At 35.6% G+C, this 17,447-nt stretch overlaps 1 protein-coding gene across 4 annotated transcripts in view; it reads left to right on the top strand.

Moving 5' to 3' along the window:
- The window catches only part of ATAD2B (ATPase family AAA domain containing 2B), a 137,828-nt gene that overhangs the window by 37,512 nt on the left and 82,869 nt on the right, over nt 1–17,447 (top strand). For all 4 annotated transcript variants that reach the window (XM_037143416.2, XM_037143415.2, XM_037143414.2 and 1 more), the window contains exons 10-13: nt 3,257–3,368; nt 5,945–6,060; nt 7,620–7,794; nt 10,982–11,070. In XM_037143416.2, the coding sequence (XP_036999311.2) occupies nt 3,257–3,368; nt 5,945–6,060; nt 7,620–7,794; nt 10,982–11,070 (492 nt within the window). The remainder of the gene's footprint in view (nt 1–3,256; nt 3,369–5,944; nt 6,061–7,619; nt 7,795–10,981; nt 11,071–17,447) is intronic.

Genomic DNA, 17,447 nt, shown 5'->3' with positions numbered 1-17,447 from the left:
ATTGAGTAAAATAGTGTGTGGAAGGCAAAGGGAGAGGAGCCATGGGGAAGAGGCTCACCCTCTCTGGCAGTCTGTTTCTCCGTGCTCCTCCTCTATCCCAGATTCATTCAGGGAGGTTGACTTTACATGCACGTAATGACTATAGCACTCAGAGTGAGATTTGGCTTCTAACAGAATTATCTTAGGAGGCCTTGGGTTTTTATTGGAAAATTTTAGTTTTAGTTGAATGAGTGCCTGTGGTAGTCTTTGCCCAACTAGGGTAAGTGATTAGCACATGGCTCCCTAAACCTCAAAAGTTTTCACTAGGGGAGAGGGAATCAGTGTTTTGTCCAGTAAGTAATTAAAGCTTTCAATTATAATTAATTCTTTAAAATTTGAGTTTATTTTCTAGTTCACACTACTAAAGATAGATTATATTTTGAAAATTTACATTTGGCAAAGTATTTCCATAATTTGGTATTATATATTTGTTGTAGGAATACGAGTATTTTATTTAGCAGGTCTTGGAAACAAGTATGGAGTGGTGTAGATTGTATGCAGATAAGAATTCCTTATGTAGATGGTGGAAAGAAAATGTAAGAGGAAAATCTAAGTTTAAACGATAGAATTTGATGCCTGTTTAATCTGAACTATTCTGATATTTGCTTTGGAAATATATTTTTAAGAGAAGGTAGCACTCAGAAATGTTATCAAAGTTATATTCATTATAGAAGCTATATATTTTAAAGCTGTTTGTCATTTTTTGATGTTTACCCAAGGTAAAAAGAGTGAGTAGATTATGTTTTCCTAGGGGTATTAAAATTGAATAATATAGTATAGGATTTTAGGTAGCTACAGATCTACTTTAAGGTAGTTACACAAAAGATACAACTGAGTTCTTAAAATGTGATCTAGGCTTGGTTTTCTTTGAATCTAGACTCAGTGAACTGAGTAGGCATATTCACATACTACCTGAGGATAAATTTAAATATTACAAGAAAGCTTTAGTTCATTTAATGCTATATATTATGGTACTTATAGTTGATCTATAACTTTATACTTATATAGTATGGAATGTCAGGTAGGTTATCTAAGTTGAAATAGCTGACCTTTTTGGACAAATAGATTCTTTAAAAAATTTTTTTTAAAATTTATTATCTATTACAGTTGTCCCATTTTCCCCCCCTTCACTCCCCTCCACCATGCACACTCCCTCCCACCCACATTCTCCCCCTTTAATTCATGTCCATGGGTTGTACATATAAGTTCTTTGGCTTCTACATTTCTTATACTATTCTTACCCTCCCCGTGTCTATTTTCTACTTATCATCTATGCTGCTTATTGTCTGTACCTTCCCCCCTTCCACTCCCCTGTTGATAACCCTCTACGTGATCTTCATTTCTGTGCTTCTTCTGTTCCTGTTCTAGTTTTTTGCTTAGTTTGCTTTTGTTTTTGTTTTAGGTGTGGTTGTTAATAATTGTGAGTTTGCTGTCATGTTACTGTTCATAGTTTTTATTTTCTTTTTCTCAGATAAATCCTTTTAACATTTCATATAATAAAGTGTTGGTGTTGATGAATTCCTTTAACTTGACCTTACCTGAGAAGTGCTTTATCTGCCCTTCCATTCTGAATGAAAGCTTTGCTGGATAGAGCCATCTTGGTTGTAGGTCCTTGCCTTTCATGACTTGGAATACTTCTTTCCAGCCCTTTCTTGCCTGCAAGGTCTCTTTTGAGAAATCAGTCTGATGGGAAGTTCTTTGTAAGTGACTGTCTCCTTATCTCTTGCTGCTTCTAGGATTCTCTTCTTCATTTTAAGCTTGGCTAATGTATTATGATGTGTCTTGGTGTGTTCCTCCTTGGGTCCAACTTCTTTGGGATTCTCTGAGCTTCCTGGACTTCCTGGAAGTCTGTTTCCTTTGCCAGATTGGGAAGTTCTCCTTTATTATTTGTTCAGATAACTTTTCCACTTGTTTTTCTTCCTATTCTCCTTCTGGCACCCCTATGATTCAGATGTTGGAACGTTTAAAGATGTCCTGGAGTTTCCTAAGCCTCTCCTCATTTTTTTGAATTCTTATTTCTTTATTCTTTTTTGGTTGGGTGTTCCTTTCTTCCTTCTGGTCCACACTGTTGATTTGAGTCCCAGTTTCCTTACCATTACTATTGGTTGCCTGTATATTTTCCTTTATTTCACTTAGTGTAAGCTTAATTTTTTCATCTAATTTGCGACCAAATTCAACCAATTCTGTGAGCATCCTGATTACCAGTGTTTTGAACTGTGCATCTGATAGGCTGGCTATCTCTTCGTTGCTTGGTTGTATTTTTTCTGGAGCTTTGATCTGTTATTTGGGCCACCATTTTTTTGTCTTGACATGCCTGTTACGTAGTGAGGGGTGGAGCCTTAGGTGTGTGTGTGGGGGGGGACTCTGTTTGTGACGCTGTTTGTGAGGGAGGAGCCTGAGAGGGAACAATGGCATTTGCTCTGTTCTCTTCCGGCTTTCAGGCACTTCCTCTGCTTCCCACAAGCAAGTTGGGCCCTTCTGGTGTTGATTCCCAGGTAGGTTGGCCTGTGTGCATTCTAGAACACTGTGGGTCTCTCCAACAAACTTTCCTGTGAGGCTGGGAGCTTCTCCTGCCTCCGCCCCTACAGGGGTTTTTAGGCTTTATTATTTCCCTTTGCTGGAGCTCTGGGTTCTGTGGTCTGTCTTGCTCCCCAGTTGTTCCTCCTGGTTTATCTGTGCACGAATGTGGGACCACCAGTTCAGCCTGCTACTGCTCCAGCCTTGTGTGCCCAGCTGCACAATCCAGTGCTGGGTTAGCCAGCCATGCCTTGCCTGCTCCGGTTCTCCAGCCACTGCCTTGAGCCCATCTCCGCCCCTCCTATCAGTCTGGATGAGTATGTCTTCTTTAACTCCTTGGTTGTCGGACTTCCATACAGTTTGATTTTTCTGTCAGTTCTGCTTGTTTTTGTGTCTAAATTGTTGTTGTCCTTCTTTTGGTTGTGCGAGGAGGCATAGTGTGTCTACCTATTCCTCCATCTTGGCTGGAAGTCTGGACAAATAATGTCTTGAGCTTGTTTTCTTTATCTAGTGAATAAATTTATTTTTGGCTCATTGAAAAGAATTGGGAAAAAGTTTAAAAATATGAAATCTTTTGACATTATTTTCTAGTTTATGATAAAAAGGAGAAAGGTGAAAATGTGTCAAAGATTTAAACTTATTTTGACATGAAAAATGTGAAACTTTTAATGGTATCTACTTGCATTTTTATGAATTTTAGATGTTTGCCCATGAATTTAAGAACAGAAGATTTAGCTAGTGGTATTCTTCGAGAACGTGTCAAAGTGGGTGCAAGCTTGGCTGATGTTGATCCAATGAACATTGATAAATCAGTAAGTGTTGTAAATGTTTTTCTAGAGGGTCCTTTTTTAAAAAAAGGTCATTTCTTGTTTCTAAAGTAACATACAATATAAGTAGAAAATTGAGATATTTCCATATTAGTGTTTTGATGTATATATTTTTGAACCTAGACCTCTGGTCTCATATGATGTTCACTCAGGTTTTTCCTTTTTTTTTCCTGTTGCAGTGTTACTGGAGCATAAACTGAAAAATGGTTAGGAAATGAGGCTGATCCCATGATAAAGCAGTGGAGCATTATTGAAGCTGCTTAGATTTCAAGATTAAATTTGCATTTTAGAGAGATCACTCTATCTATGGTGTAGTTAATGAATTTGAGGGCAACAAGTCTGGCATTAGGGAGATAGGTTTGGTCACAGTTGTAATCTATGAATCTGGAGTAATGGTCACGGTAGAAAGTAGGGCAACCATGGGTAGAAGTAGCATATGGATTTGGCAGAATTCAGAAGAGAATTCAGTGTGACAGAATTTGATGAATTAATTGCTTTTTGAGAATGAGGGAGAGAAACAAGCTGAATGTTTCTGGCTTAAACAACTATGTGGAATAATGGCTTCATTCTCTGATGTAGGGAACATAAGACAAGGAATATGAGAGTGAAGATGATTTAGTTTTAGATGTGTTTAGGTATCTGTGGCACATCACAAACTGAAGTAACTTGTAGGAAATTGTTTATTTAGTATTGGCAATATTTGGGCTAGAAGTTTAGATATGGGTCATCCATATAAAGATGGTTAAGGTCATCATGGAAAATGGATGATAGCACCTGGGAAATTATATGACATGAAAAGAGAGAGAAGACTTAGAGGACATGTTAGAATCTTACTGTTAGGAGAATCTGTTTTGGAAGAATACTCGGGAATAATATTATTGCATAACCAAGAATGTATTTGATTATTTTTCTTTGTCCTATAAACTTTTCTATTTAATATAATTGATTCTCATGTGAGAGACTGAAGTTATTAAATAGAGTTGTGTATATATTTGAAAATGAAATGTTATCTACCTCTAATGTGAAGTCATAGGGGAAAATATTTATTAGTGAGGACCTAAGGAAATTTCAGAATCTCATGTCTCATTCTCAGAGGATGATCTCTAATGATTTTTGCTTATTTGGTTTACCAACATCTTACTCTCTTGAATCTAGTTAATTTCAGACATGTCTGCCAGTCAGGGTAACTTACTTCTTTTTTCTTTTTTTTTAATCCTCATCTGAAGATATATTTATTGTTTTAGAGAGAGAGGAAGGGAAAGAGAGAGAGGGAGAGGGAAACATCTATGTGAGAGAGAAGCATCAATCAGTTGCCTCCTGTATGTGCTCAACCAGGGATCTAACCTGCAACCTGGGTATGTGCCCTGAAGAGGGATTGAACCCACACTGCAACTTTTTGGTGTATGGGATGACGCTCCAATCAAATGAGCCACCTGGCCAGGGCAGTAACTTATTTCTTTAAGGTTTGATATCATATGCAAGAAAATTCAGCTACTTTGAAAATGTTCATTATTTAGACTATTTATTTTTTTTAGATTGCTGTCTCTCACAGATGTATTCATTGTACAACATTTTCAAGAATCATAACAGAATAAAGGAGGGAAAGAAACCTTCCAGAACCCACTGGTCAGAGGCAATCACTGTTAACATTTTGACACTAATTTTTTGAAATACTTCCTTTACATAGTTTTTATATAGTTTTTAAATTTACAAACTGCTTTAGGTATTTAAATATTTAAACTATTAGGAATGGGAAGAATAAAATCTCTGTTGCTCCTTGTGATATAGATCAGTGATTCTCAAGCTGTTTTTCATTGTTGTCCCCTAGGACAAAAATTAAATTTATATCTACATAGATTACTGTTGATTAAGATTTTGAGCCCTGGCTGGTATAGCTCAGTGGATTGATCATGGGCCTGTGAACCAAAGGGTTGCTGGTTTGATTCCCAGTCAGGGCACATGCCTGGGTTGCAGGCCAGGTCCCTAGTACGGGGAGCCTGAGAGGCAACCACATGGTGATGTTTCTTTCCCTGTCTTTCTTCTTCCCTTCCCCTCTTTCTAAAAATAAATACATAAAATCTTTTTAAAAAAGGGTTAAGATTTTGGTTTGGAAGGTCACAAACCATTGTAATAGCAAAGATTTTTTTACCCTACTTCTGGATCAAATTTTGCCCCCTTGGAGGGTGATATGGCATTTGCTGAGAATGCATGTGATAGATGATATTTTGAAAGGCCTTTAAATTATCAGAGGGTATATACAACATAATGTTTCCTATGGATAACCATTAAAATGTTAGATTGGGCATTAATCTTGGTCCTTAGTTACTAGGGGATTAAAGAATGATAGCTTTATTTGGCTGGACTGAAATGTATACTTGAATTTTACTGCCAACTTAATTTTTCTACACTTCAAAGGTGTAATTTTTTGAACTTTATGTCCAATAGCTCCTACCGAAGCCTGTATTTCTGAATCATAAAAATTATATACTACCTTATATATTTAAAAACATCTGTGAACAGTTTAAATTATTTTGTGTTAAACTTTCCCCTTTCTTTCCAAGGTACGGTTTGATAGCATAGGTGGATTGAGCCATCATATTCATGCACTAAAGGAGATGGTAGTATTCCCGCTATTATATCCAGAAATTTTTGAAAAATTTAAAATTCAGCCTCCAAGGTAAGTATTGTTATTAATGTTAATTTATCAAATTTTAATTAGTAAATAATTATAAATATAAATATTTCACATGTGTTTTTTGATGTGTTCTAGCAATGAGAATTAGGAAAGAAATTTTTTTTAGGGCATTTAAAGCTGTGGTAGTGTGTTCTTGAAGTTTACATTTCTGCATTTAAGAATCAGGCACAAGATGAGATTCTTTATGCAGGCCTAGAATATACAAGTGGAGTGCCCAAGTAGATTTTCCTTTTTGACTTCCTGATATCATTGAGTTTGATGCTCTATATTATTTAGTCTTCAGAAGCACAATTTCAGTAACGTGATTCTTTTACTTAATTATGGGGTATTTTTGAAATGATAAGCTTGATAATTTATTGTTCACGATTTTTAAATTGTGTTTGATCATGAATGAGGTGTTTAGCTAGTTAAATATAAGAAAAGGCTAAGAAATTATGTTAAAGGAAGTTGGGTAGACTCAAATATTCTGAAGATGTACATCTATAGACTTAGATTTAAACTGCCAAATGTGCTCTACAGTGGCTTTTTAAAATTATAATAACAATTTATTTGTTTTTTATACAATGTAAGTTAAATTTTAAAAATAATTGTTACTTTTAGTATAGTTTAGGAAAAACTTAAAACAGTTAAGTATCATAAGCAGAAAGTAATTCTCTTCAAGGATGAACAATTTTGTATATTTTTTACAGGTTTCTTTTGTACATCTATATATATGTTAAATTTATGTTTTGTCTGTGTTATACACATATAAACATTTAATATGAGATTATTCAACAATACTCTTATATAACATTTCTCCTCTATAATATATTCTAGACACCTTCCATATTAGTAATGTACATTATTATTTTTCACACCATACTAATGTCTTATTTTTTTTAAAAAATATTTTCTTTATTTATTTTTCGAGAGAGGGGAAGGGAAGGAGAAGGAGTGGGAGAGAAATATCAATGTGTGGTTGCCTCTCATGCGTCCCCTGCCGGGAACTGGCCTGCAACCCAGGCATGTGCCCTGACTGGGAATCGAACCGCGATACTCTGGTTCGCAGGCCCGCGCTCAATCCACTGAGCCACGCCAGCCAGGGCCACTGATGTCTTATTTTATAGATGTAACTGTATCTGTTCCTTAGTAATACATAATCATTTAAATTTTTTTAGTTTTTCACAATTAGAAACTGCTCTGATTAACATCCATTCAAAAATTTTTTAATAATATTTTTGAAAAGTATTTGTATATGATACATTCTAAGCTGTGAAATTGCTGGGTCACAGGGAAAACACACTTACAATTTTGATATGTCTTGCCAAATTACTGTCTAATCTGATTTAACTTTTTGCCTACCAAAGCTTGGTGCTTTGAGAACATACTTGAGGACTCTCAGCAAAGAGAAACTTTTGTCTATATACTAAAAAAGCCTTTTTCCTGTCTAATAATTATAACAGTTATCAGTACAAAATTATATGGGGGATGTATCCTTTTACATTGTTTATTAGTGATGGTGATAACATTAATTTACTTCCATTAATTTTTTGTTCCTCTAGGGGCTGTTTGTTTTATGGCCCTCCCGGCACAGGTAAAACTTTGGTTGCCCGAGCGTTGGCCAATGAGTGCAGTCAAGGAGACAAAAAGGTGGCTTTTTTTATGCGAAAAGGAGCTGACTGTCTGAGCAAGTGGGTTGGTGAATCAGAAAGGCAACTTAGACTTCTTTTTGATCAGGTAAATGAAATCGGCTAATAATGAGATTATATTCTTTAGCATATTTAATGCAGTTAGTCTGTAAATGCGAACTGTTCATGAAGAGTCATATTGTCCAGTCAGTTTCTCAAATTTTGGATCAATCTGAATTTGAATGCCTGCCTTAGAGGTGTTTAATAGCAGTTTTGCTAGCACTAGTTTATGATGATTCACAACATATTTATTCAGGTTGCTACTGGGCACATAGTATCATGTTAGGTACTTTGGGGAACCCTGGGTATAACATATTTATCAGTAGATTGTAATCTGATTGAGGAAATAGAGCAAGTATAAAAAGTTTAACATGAAATCTCACAAAGCAGTATATTATTTATTTTCATTGGTTGTAAATGTGGTGTTGGAAGAATTCAGTAATACATGAATGCTTTTAAAAGACTAGGTGAGTGAATATTGTGTAGCTATCTTTATTATTTATATATAAGTTACTTAAAAATATTTTCTAACACATACAAGAAATAGTCCTGATATAAGTTTACTTTGGATTGTTGAAATAGTGAATGAAGTCATTCATATTTATCAGTGCAACTTATATTTCATGTGGCTAAGGAAATTTACATGAAATAAAAACAATGCTTTCAACAAGTATTCTTTGAGTGCCATTATTGAGTTCTGGGTCAAAGTTCTTTGTAAGTGGTGAAACACTTCAAATATTTTTAGTTATTAGTATGAAAAACTGCTGTGTTTTGATGATGGACCTAGGAAGAGGAATATGGTAAAATTCCTACCTTCAGAGTGCTCAGTGTCTATTGGGAAGCCAAACATACGTAGTCTGTATGCTTCAAGAGAGTTTAATAAGAACTGAAATGTGTGAGTGTACGATAACATTGCTTGACAAGGAAAGAATTAACTTGGAATTGCTGACATTGTCAGGTGACTTAATTTTAAATTGACAGTTAAACTTCTTAGCCGCTTCATGCTAGGGAGTAGGAATGTGTCTTAGTTTTATTTAAAACTGTACTGTAAATTATGCTGCTTTTTAAATCTAAATTTACTTTGTTTGTGTTTCATAGTTTTCTTTGTGGGTAAGAGTAGTGGAAATGTTTGCTTTCTTTTATAAAAAAGATAACTGAGAGTTAGTATTGTCTTTTCAAATGAAAGAGTCTACCTTCCTAAATTAAACACGTGATCTATGTGCACTAAATGAAAGGAAGGAGGGGTGACATATTGGCTCAGAGTTTGGCATGTGGTGTCAGGGAAGTGTTAGTTTATATCTGGCTATACTATTAAATATACAACTTTAAGTAAATAAAAGCCTGTGATCCTTAGTCACCTCTTCTTTAAAAATGAGGGAAATAATGTCTATCTCAGTGGACTACTATGAAATTGTACGAAAAGGAAGTATGTAAAGTGCTTATTACAGTGACTGGCATATAGTATACTATACTTCCTTTTTGCAATTTTGTGAGTCTGTAGTTCTAAAAAAAGAGCTGTAGTTCTAAAAAAAACGCTGTATTTCATGTATGTAAAAGTAATAATCAAGTCTTTATAATTTTTCTCTTATTACATAATTCTAGTCTTACAAAGTTTTTTCCAGAACCTAGGTTTTGTGGTTGAATTGTCCTTCATTTCAAATTATTGGAGAGCACTGGAAGTTTATTTAGTGGGTATCCTGTCAGGAGAAAATGAAAAATTTGTGTCTATTCTTTAGTAAGTTGACCTCGTGAACTAATATTGGTACAAAGTAATTTTGAAATATAAACTACATTCAGTAAATTATATAATAAAGATTTTTCATTTGTAACCTTACATTCATTCACTTTAAATCAAATTAAATTTCTGTTAGATCTAAGATTTAAGTGAGAAAAATGACACTGTGAAACTACTGGAAGAAAACTCAGGAGAATTCTGTTTCTCAAAGTTGGGAGAGTGTAACTATGGAAGAAAAGATCTATATAAAATTTTTTTGAGGTTTTGCATGGTGACGTATTGTAAACAACACCAAAATCTAAATGATAGGGTGAAAGGATTAAGCAAAGAAAAAAAAAAACCCCATGGACACAGACAACAGAGTGGTGACTGCCAAAGGAAAGGAGGGGTGGGAGAGGCAGATGAGGGTAAAGTGGGGGTAAACGGTCAAGGAAGAAGACTTGACTTGAGGTGGCTCAAGGTTGCATACAATGTGCAGATGATGAATGTAGAATTGATGGATTGTAGAATATACCTGAAACCTATATAATTTTATTAACCAATGTCACCTCAGTAAGAGAGAAAAAAAGATAAATGATACCACTTACAGAAAAATATTTGCATTTCCTTTCACAGAGAGGTCTAATTTTTAAAATAAATAGCTCTAAGAAATTAGGCAAGCAAAAGGCCAATAATGTGATAGAAAAATTGGTAAAGGATATAAAGAGAACTTTCTGAGAAAAAGCAGTATGAATGTCTCTTAAATACGTGAAAAGTACTTACTAATGTTGGTAATAGAAATAAAAATTAGAATGAAAATGAGATAACATTAAGATCAAGCATTAGATAGTTAGATAATACATTGTTGGCGAGCACTCTTAAATATTGCTGGTGAGAGGGTAAATTTCATCAGTGGGAGGCAATTTGCAAATGTCTAAATTAGAAATGACACATGCATTTTGAAGCAGTGGTTCCACTTTTAGAATTTACTATATTGCTATGGTTGCATCGTAAAATGTTAAATGTACACAAATATTTGTTCAAGCATTATCAATAATAGGCAAAGGTTGAAAACAGCCTAAATGCCCTGTGAGTAGGGGACTAGTTTAATTATGGCACATTCACACAGTTAGACATTTTGTAGCTGTTTAAAAAGAACTTAGGCAGATATTTATGTACTTATATGGAAGCTAATTAAAATACATCATTTCATAAAACAGGCTGTTACATGATAAAAAAGCAGTGTGTATAGTGTGTTTATAATGCATGAAGTAAGACAAAAATAGTGTTTTAAGAAGGTGTTCCTTTGTATGTGTAAAAATAATATATATGGAATAAACAAATAGAAAACAGTAGATGCTTATTGGGAGAAGACCTTGTGGTTGGAGACTGGGGCATCTCCATAATCTTTCTTACCTGCTGCATGTTGTATCATTTGTTTATATTAGCTGTTAAGAAAACAGTAATTAAATATGAGAAATGGAATATAATTCAATAAATAACTTTTTTCTTTTTTTACAAGGCATATTTGATGAGACCTTCTATAATATTTTTTGATGAAATCGATGGATTAGCTCCAGTTCGCTCTAGCAGACAAGATCAGATTCACAGGTAATTTTTCCTAATCTGATTATGTTAGATTCTTTTCACTCATTGACATAGTATTTAGCCTTAGCCCTTGGATGAGTGCTATGAGGCTTATTAAATGTGATCTGTGTCCTTGAGAAAGACTTTTTTCTGTTAGCACCAGGGTCAGCAAACCTCATACGACCTGTGGGCCAAATCTAGCCTCCTGCCTATTTTTGTAAATGATGCTTTATTGGAACACAGCTGTGTTTATTCCTGTTTCTGTTATATAGGGCCACTTTTGTGCTACAAGAGCAGGCAGCATTGAGTTCTAGGAGAATGATCATAAGGCTTGCAAAGTCTAAAGCATTTACTTTCTGGCTCTTTACAGAAAAAGTTGCTTAATCCTGACTTAGCCTAATGTTTTTAAAATTTATTCATGTTATGTGTACTCACATTTTGTTCCTTTTCTATTATGAGTAATATTCATTGGGGTGTATGTGTGTATACCACAATTTATTTATTTGTTAATCCATGTTATGGAGAGTTCATTTGCTTCTATTTTTGGCTATTATGATAATGCTTTTATGAACATTTGTGTACACATTTTTATGTGGACATATGTTTTCATTTCTCTTGGGTAAATACCTAAGAGAGAAAGGCTAGATCCTATGTATGAATTGATACTGTTTTCCACAGTAATTATGAGTATTTGGGTTATTTCTCATTCTTGCCAGCATTGGGTGTTGTTACTGTTTTTTACTTTAAACATTCTAGAAGGTGTGGATTAATTTGTTTTCCTGATAACTAATAATACTGAGCATCTTTGCATGTGCTTATTGTCCATAGAGATATTTGGTTTTGTAAAATGTTAAAATCTTTTACCCTTTTCTAAAAAAAGGAACCAGTTTGTATGTCTTAATGTGTTGTAAGATTATGTCCTTTAAAGACAAGTCCTCTGTCAGATCTGTGTTTTGATTTTGGTTTGCTTAATTGTGACTTTTGAAAAGCGAAAGATTTTATCTTGATAAAGCCCATTATATAGACATTTTTGTGTATGTATATATTTTTGTCTTGAGAGTAATTGCTTAAATCAGTTTATTAGCAATTCTCTTTTCTTCTAACATATTAATAGTTTTATCTCTTAAATTTTGATCAGTGATTAAATTTTTTAAACCAGAAGTTCAGTTTATCAATTTTCCACTTATTGATTTGAGAGAGAGGGAGAGAGAGAGGAACACTGGTTTGTTATTCCACTTACTTATGCACTCATTGGTTGTTACTTGTATGTGCCTTGATTGGACATTGAACCTGGAACCTTGGCATTTGAGGACAATACTCTAATCAACTGCTTACATTTCTTGCAGTGTGGATCCACAGGGCACAAATTCTTTCAGCTTTTCCATGTTTGAAGCAGCCTTTATTAAACTTAAAAAAAACAGTTTTATTGAGTTATATTTTATACATTGTAAAATCCCCTCATTTTGAATGTAAAATTCAGTGATTCTTTTTTTTTCCAAAGATTTTTAAAATTTATTTATCTTTAGAGAGGAAGGGAAGGAGAGAAGGAGAGAAACATCAATGTGTGGTTGCCTCTAGTGAGTCCCCTGCCAGGAACTGGCCTGCAACTCAGGCATGTGCACTGACCGGGAATCAAACTGTGATCGTGTGGTCGATTGTGTGGTTCGCAGGCCCGAGCTCAATCCACTGAGCTATGCCAGCCAGGGCAAATTCAGTGATTCTTAAAACAACTATTTCTAGTGGTACAACCATCTGAATAAATTAATTTAGAACATTTCCCTCCCCTAAAAGATCCAGCCTATCAATTTGCAGTACATCCTTGTACTTGACCCTCAGCTAACCAGTAATCTCTGTCTCTATACATTTGGCTTTTCTGGGCATTTCAAATAAATGGGATCATATAACATGTGGTCTCTTGTGTCTGGCTTCTTTTCACTGAGTGTGATGGTTTTGAGGAACGTCCACGATTTAGCATGTGTTAGTTATTTCCTTCCCTGTTACTGTTGAATAGTATCCATTGTATGGATGATATTCCCACATCGGATAGATATTTAGGGTGTTGGCATTTTGGGCTGTGACGAATAATGCTGCCCTGAACATTCATGTGCAAGTCTTTGGACATGTTTTCATCTCTTTTGAGTAGATCACCTAGGGTTGGAATTGCTTGGTTGAATAGTAGTTTTATGCTTAATTTTTTGAGAAGCTTAGCTTGTGTTTTTTAAGAATATTTTCTCTGGGTATAGAATTTTAATTTTATTCTTTTTTTCCCCTGTTCAGTACTTTAAAGATGTTGGTCTGCTGTCCTCTCCCTCATTTTGCTTTAATAAAGAGTTCTGCTCTCATTTTTGTTTCTTTATTATATATGTTTTTTCCTTGGACTGCTTTTAATTTTTTTCTTTCTTCCTCACTGCTTTTGTTCAATTTGTTTAATGTTGTTCCTTGGTAGAATTTTCTGATTCTTGGATTGAGCTGCTTAAGTCTGTGAACTTCTTGTTTTCATCACAGTTGTAACATTTTTGGTCATTTCTTTTTTTTTAAAGATTTTATTTATTTATCTTTAGAAGGGAAGAGAAGGAGAAAGGGAGAGAAATATCAGTGTATGGTTGTCTCTCATGCACCTCCTGCTGGAAACTGGCCTGCAACCCAGGCATGCGCCCTGTTTGGGAATTGAACTACCATCCTTTGGTTCACAGGCCCGTGCTCAATCCACTGAGCCACACCAGCCAGGGCTGGTAATTTCTTAAAATAGAGTTTTTGTTTTCCTTGTCCCTCTCTCTCCTGTATCTGATGATTACATTTATGGTAGTTTAACTGGTGCTGTTCCATAGATCACTGGCAATTTGTTAATTTTGCTTTAAACTGTAATTTCTGTATTTCATTTGTGGTAGTTTTTGTTACTCTGTCTTATAGTTAACTCATCTTTTCCTTCAATGTCTAATCTGTTGTTAACCACATTCATTATACTTTTTACTTACATATTTTTGTTTTCATCTCTAGAAGTTCTTTTGGAAATGAAGAAGGTCTGTTTTGTATGTGCTATACAAAGATATAAGGAACTGTGCAATATATAGAATGTGGTTATAACTATGTTAGTGTTCTTATCTACCTATTTTAATATCTTAAGTTTTGAATTGGTTTTATTTGGTTGATTTCCCTGCTTCTTTGTGTACCTGGCAATATTTATGGGAAGGCAGACATTATAAGTTTTACCTTGTTGAGTACTAGATGTAATATTTTAAATAAATATTCTTGAAGTTTTTTTTCTGGGACACAGTTAAGTTTCTTAAAAACTTTGATTCTCTTGAATCTTGCTTTGAAGATTTATTGATCTGGAATAGTCTTCTGTGTAAGGCTAATTATTCTCCAATAATAAAGTAAGGTTCTTCTGTGCATTACACACAATGACCCATTAATCATGAGGTTTATCAATCTGGCTCATAGGAACTGGCAATATTCTTGGTTCTCTGTGAGTGTAAAATACTGCTACATCTTTTTAAAAAGATTGTATTTATTTATATTTAGAGAGAGGAAAAGGGAGGGAAAAAGAGAGGGAGAGAAACAGCAACATGTGGTTGTCTTTCATTTGCAACCTAGTCATATGCCCTGACTGGGAATCAAACCAGTGACCCTTAATTTGCAGGCTGGCACTCAATCCACTGAGCCACACCAGCCAGGGAAAATACTGCTACTTCTGATCCTGGGTATTTTTTCCCCTGTAACTTGAGTAAATTTCTCATGTGTGTACCACTGATCAATATTTAGCTTGTCTTTAAAAAAATATTTTATTTATTTACTTTTAGAGAGAGGGGAAGTGAGGGAGAAAGAGAGAAAGAGAAACAGCATTCAGTTGCCTCTTGCATGCCCCAAAGTGGGGTCCTGGCCAACAACTGAGGCATGTGCTGTGACTAGGAATTGAACCAATGACCTTTCAGTTTGAGGGAGGGTACCCAACCCACTGAGACACAGTAGTCAGGGCTATTTAGCATAAATCTTGAGGGGCCCTGAATATATTTCCCAAGTTTGTCCTCTGTGCAGTAGTCTCTCTGGTACTCTTTCCTGTGACCTTTAGTCCTTTCAGTCTCTCTGGAATCTCAGCTCTGACTTTACCACTCAGTGGCTCAGCTGATCTGTACCAGGATGCTGTCTCACCTATACTGCAACCTGGAAGGGAAAGCCATTAATTGGATCATTGTTTCCATGCTATATAATTTGTGTTTTTTTTTTCTTGCTGCTTTCAATATTTGCTCTATATGTTTGTTTTTTAAGAGTTAAGCTGTGATATGCCTCAGTTTAGGATTTATATTCTCATTGGTGTTTATGATGCATGTATTAGCAAATTTATCTTTTTTTCAGTCCTTTTTTTGTCTTCCACTTGGATAATTGTTTAGACCTATCTTCAATTAGTCTTCACTTCTTTCTTTGTCTTTCTATTTTGCTATTTTGTCCAGTCAATACTTTTTTAACTTCAGAAATTATATTTTTTAGTTGTAGGACTTAAATTTAATTCTTTTTCATTATTTATGCATTTCTACTGTGATTTTCATGCATTTAAACATTTTGTGTTCATCAAGATTAACAGTTGCTTTCAAATCTTTTTGTATTACTTTCAACATCTGGTTCAGCACCTCACTTTTAGGCCTACTTGATTTTCTTTTCTCTTGAAAATATGCTCTATTTTGTTTTTTTTATCTGTTGGGCAGTTTTGGATTTCAGCCTAGAATGAATGAATGAATGAATGAATGAATTTATACGGGAAAAGAGGTAGAAAGAGAGGGAGAGAAATATCAATCAATTAGTTGCCTCTTATAGGTGCCCTGACCTGAGACCATGCCCTGACCCAGGACTGAATCCACAACCCAGGCATGTACCCTGACTAGGAATTGAACCAGTGACCTTTTGCTTTCCTGTACAATGTCCAATTAACTGAGCTGCACTGGTCAGGGGCATATCCTGGACATTAATGTTAGCTTGCAGAGGCTGTGGCTTTTATTGTTTTTCTTTTTATGAGTAGTATTTTGTAGGGGGGAGGGTCTGCCCACAGAGCTCCCCCACCCAGCCACCACGGATAAGAATAAGTATACCAAGACAGGATCTGCTTGGGGAGGAAATGTGGCCAGTCTCTCAGAGGAGAAGGGCCTTGAGCCTGTTTCTCAGTGGGCTTTTATTGGATTTAATTTGAATAGGAATACAGTGTGTAAAGCTCATCAGTCTTCATCTGGTAGTAATGATCAAGGAATAGATAACATTCAAAGAACTCTGAGGGTTTATTCTGAGTCCAGGTCAGATAGCCAAAGGGCCATAATACTTTGGGAAACAAAAACAAAGTCATTTTATGCTTAGACCCTGAACATTTAAATTGAGGGTATTCTTAGCAAAGGAGGTTTCACAGGATTTTATGCATTCTTTCTTAGGCCCGATCGCCCCAGGGAACTTCTCTTTCAGCACAGGGCTGCATCACCCTCTGGCATTATTCCAGGCCTGAAGCAGGTGGGGGATGTGGGCAGCTAAGAGATTAGGAGACCTTTTGCAGATAGAATGAGGACTCAGGCTACGACAAAGGTGAGGGGTGAGGGTCCATCACCCCTTTTCCTACAGTCCCCTAAGTCCTTCCCTGATGGCCCCTTTGAGACTGTGTCTGTCTTAGGTTGTTCCTCCCTTGAGGAATCTTACCCATCATTGACTATCTAGCCATCCTACAGGGGATAAGCAGGGTGAAGTAAAGGGGGCAGGGGCTGCACCCCTGCTGTGAGATAAATTTTATCTCCTTAGTGGCTTCTGCTCCCAAGGTCTTTTTACTCAGCCTTAGCCATTGGGGGTTACAGCTTCAGAAACCAGGCAGGGCGGTTCCCAACAGCATTTCCTTTGCTTTAGCACATAATTTTCTGTTTTAGGCTTGAAATGCAGACTGTTTCTTGGCTGGCAATTTTAGTTTCTTTTCAGATCTTTTGTCTTTTGCCTCATCTTTTGAGTTTCCTGTGCTTTTATTAGGGATCATTCAGAGATGTGGGTAGATACAATTTGGGCATGGCATTGGTTCTTGCCCTTGTGGGATCCCCCACATTCTGTAGTGTTAAAGGTTTTTTACTTTCTCTTTCTGAACTCTCAGGCTAGAAAGTTAAGGGATTTTCCCACATAATCTTCCTCTGCCACCTTACTTAGCTTCATGCTGAAAGCCAGAGAGGAACTTGCTTTCTGTATGTCTCACTTTCTTTAAATGACTGTTGAACTCCCACTAGAATCTGACTGTCCTGTTTACTCACCAGGTCCATCAGGTATACACTTACATATTATTATATACAGTTTTATAGTTTTAATGGGAGTACCTTATACATGTATATGTAACATGGGTGAACCATGAAGACTTTATGCTTTGTGAAGTAAGCCAGACACAATACATCACA

The sequence above is a fragment of the Artibeus jamaicensis genome, unplaced genomic scaffold, assembly GCF_021234435.1.
Source record: "Artibeus jamaicensis isolate MK-2021 breed Jamaican fruit bat unplaced genomic scaffold, CSHL_Jam_final contig_465, whole genome shotgun sequence".
NCBI classification, from domain to species: Eukaryota; Metazoa; Chordata; class Mammalia; order Chiroptera; family Phyllostomidae; genus Artibeus; species Artibeus jamaicensis.
The sequence above is the reverse complement of the archived record's forward strand: the minus strand, read 5'-3'. Positions and strand labels throughout refer to the sequence as shown.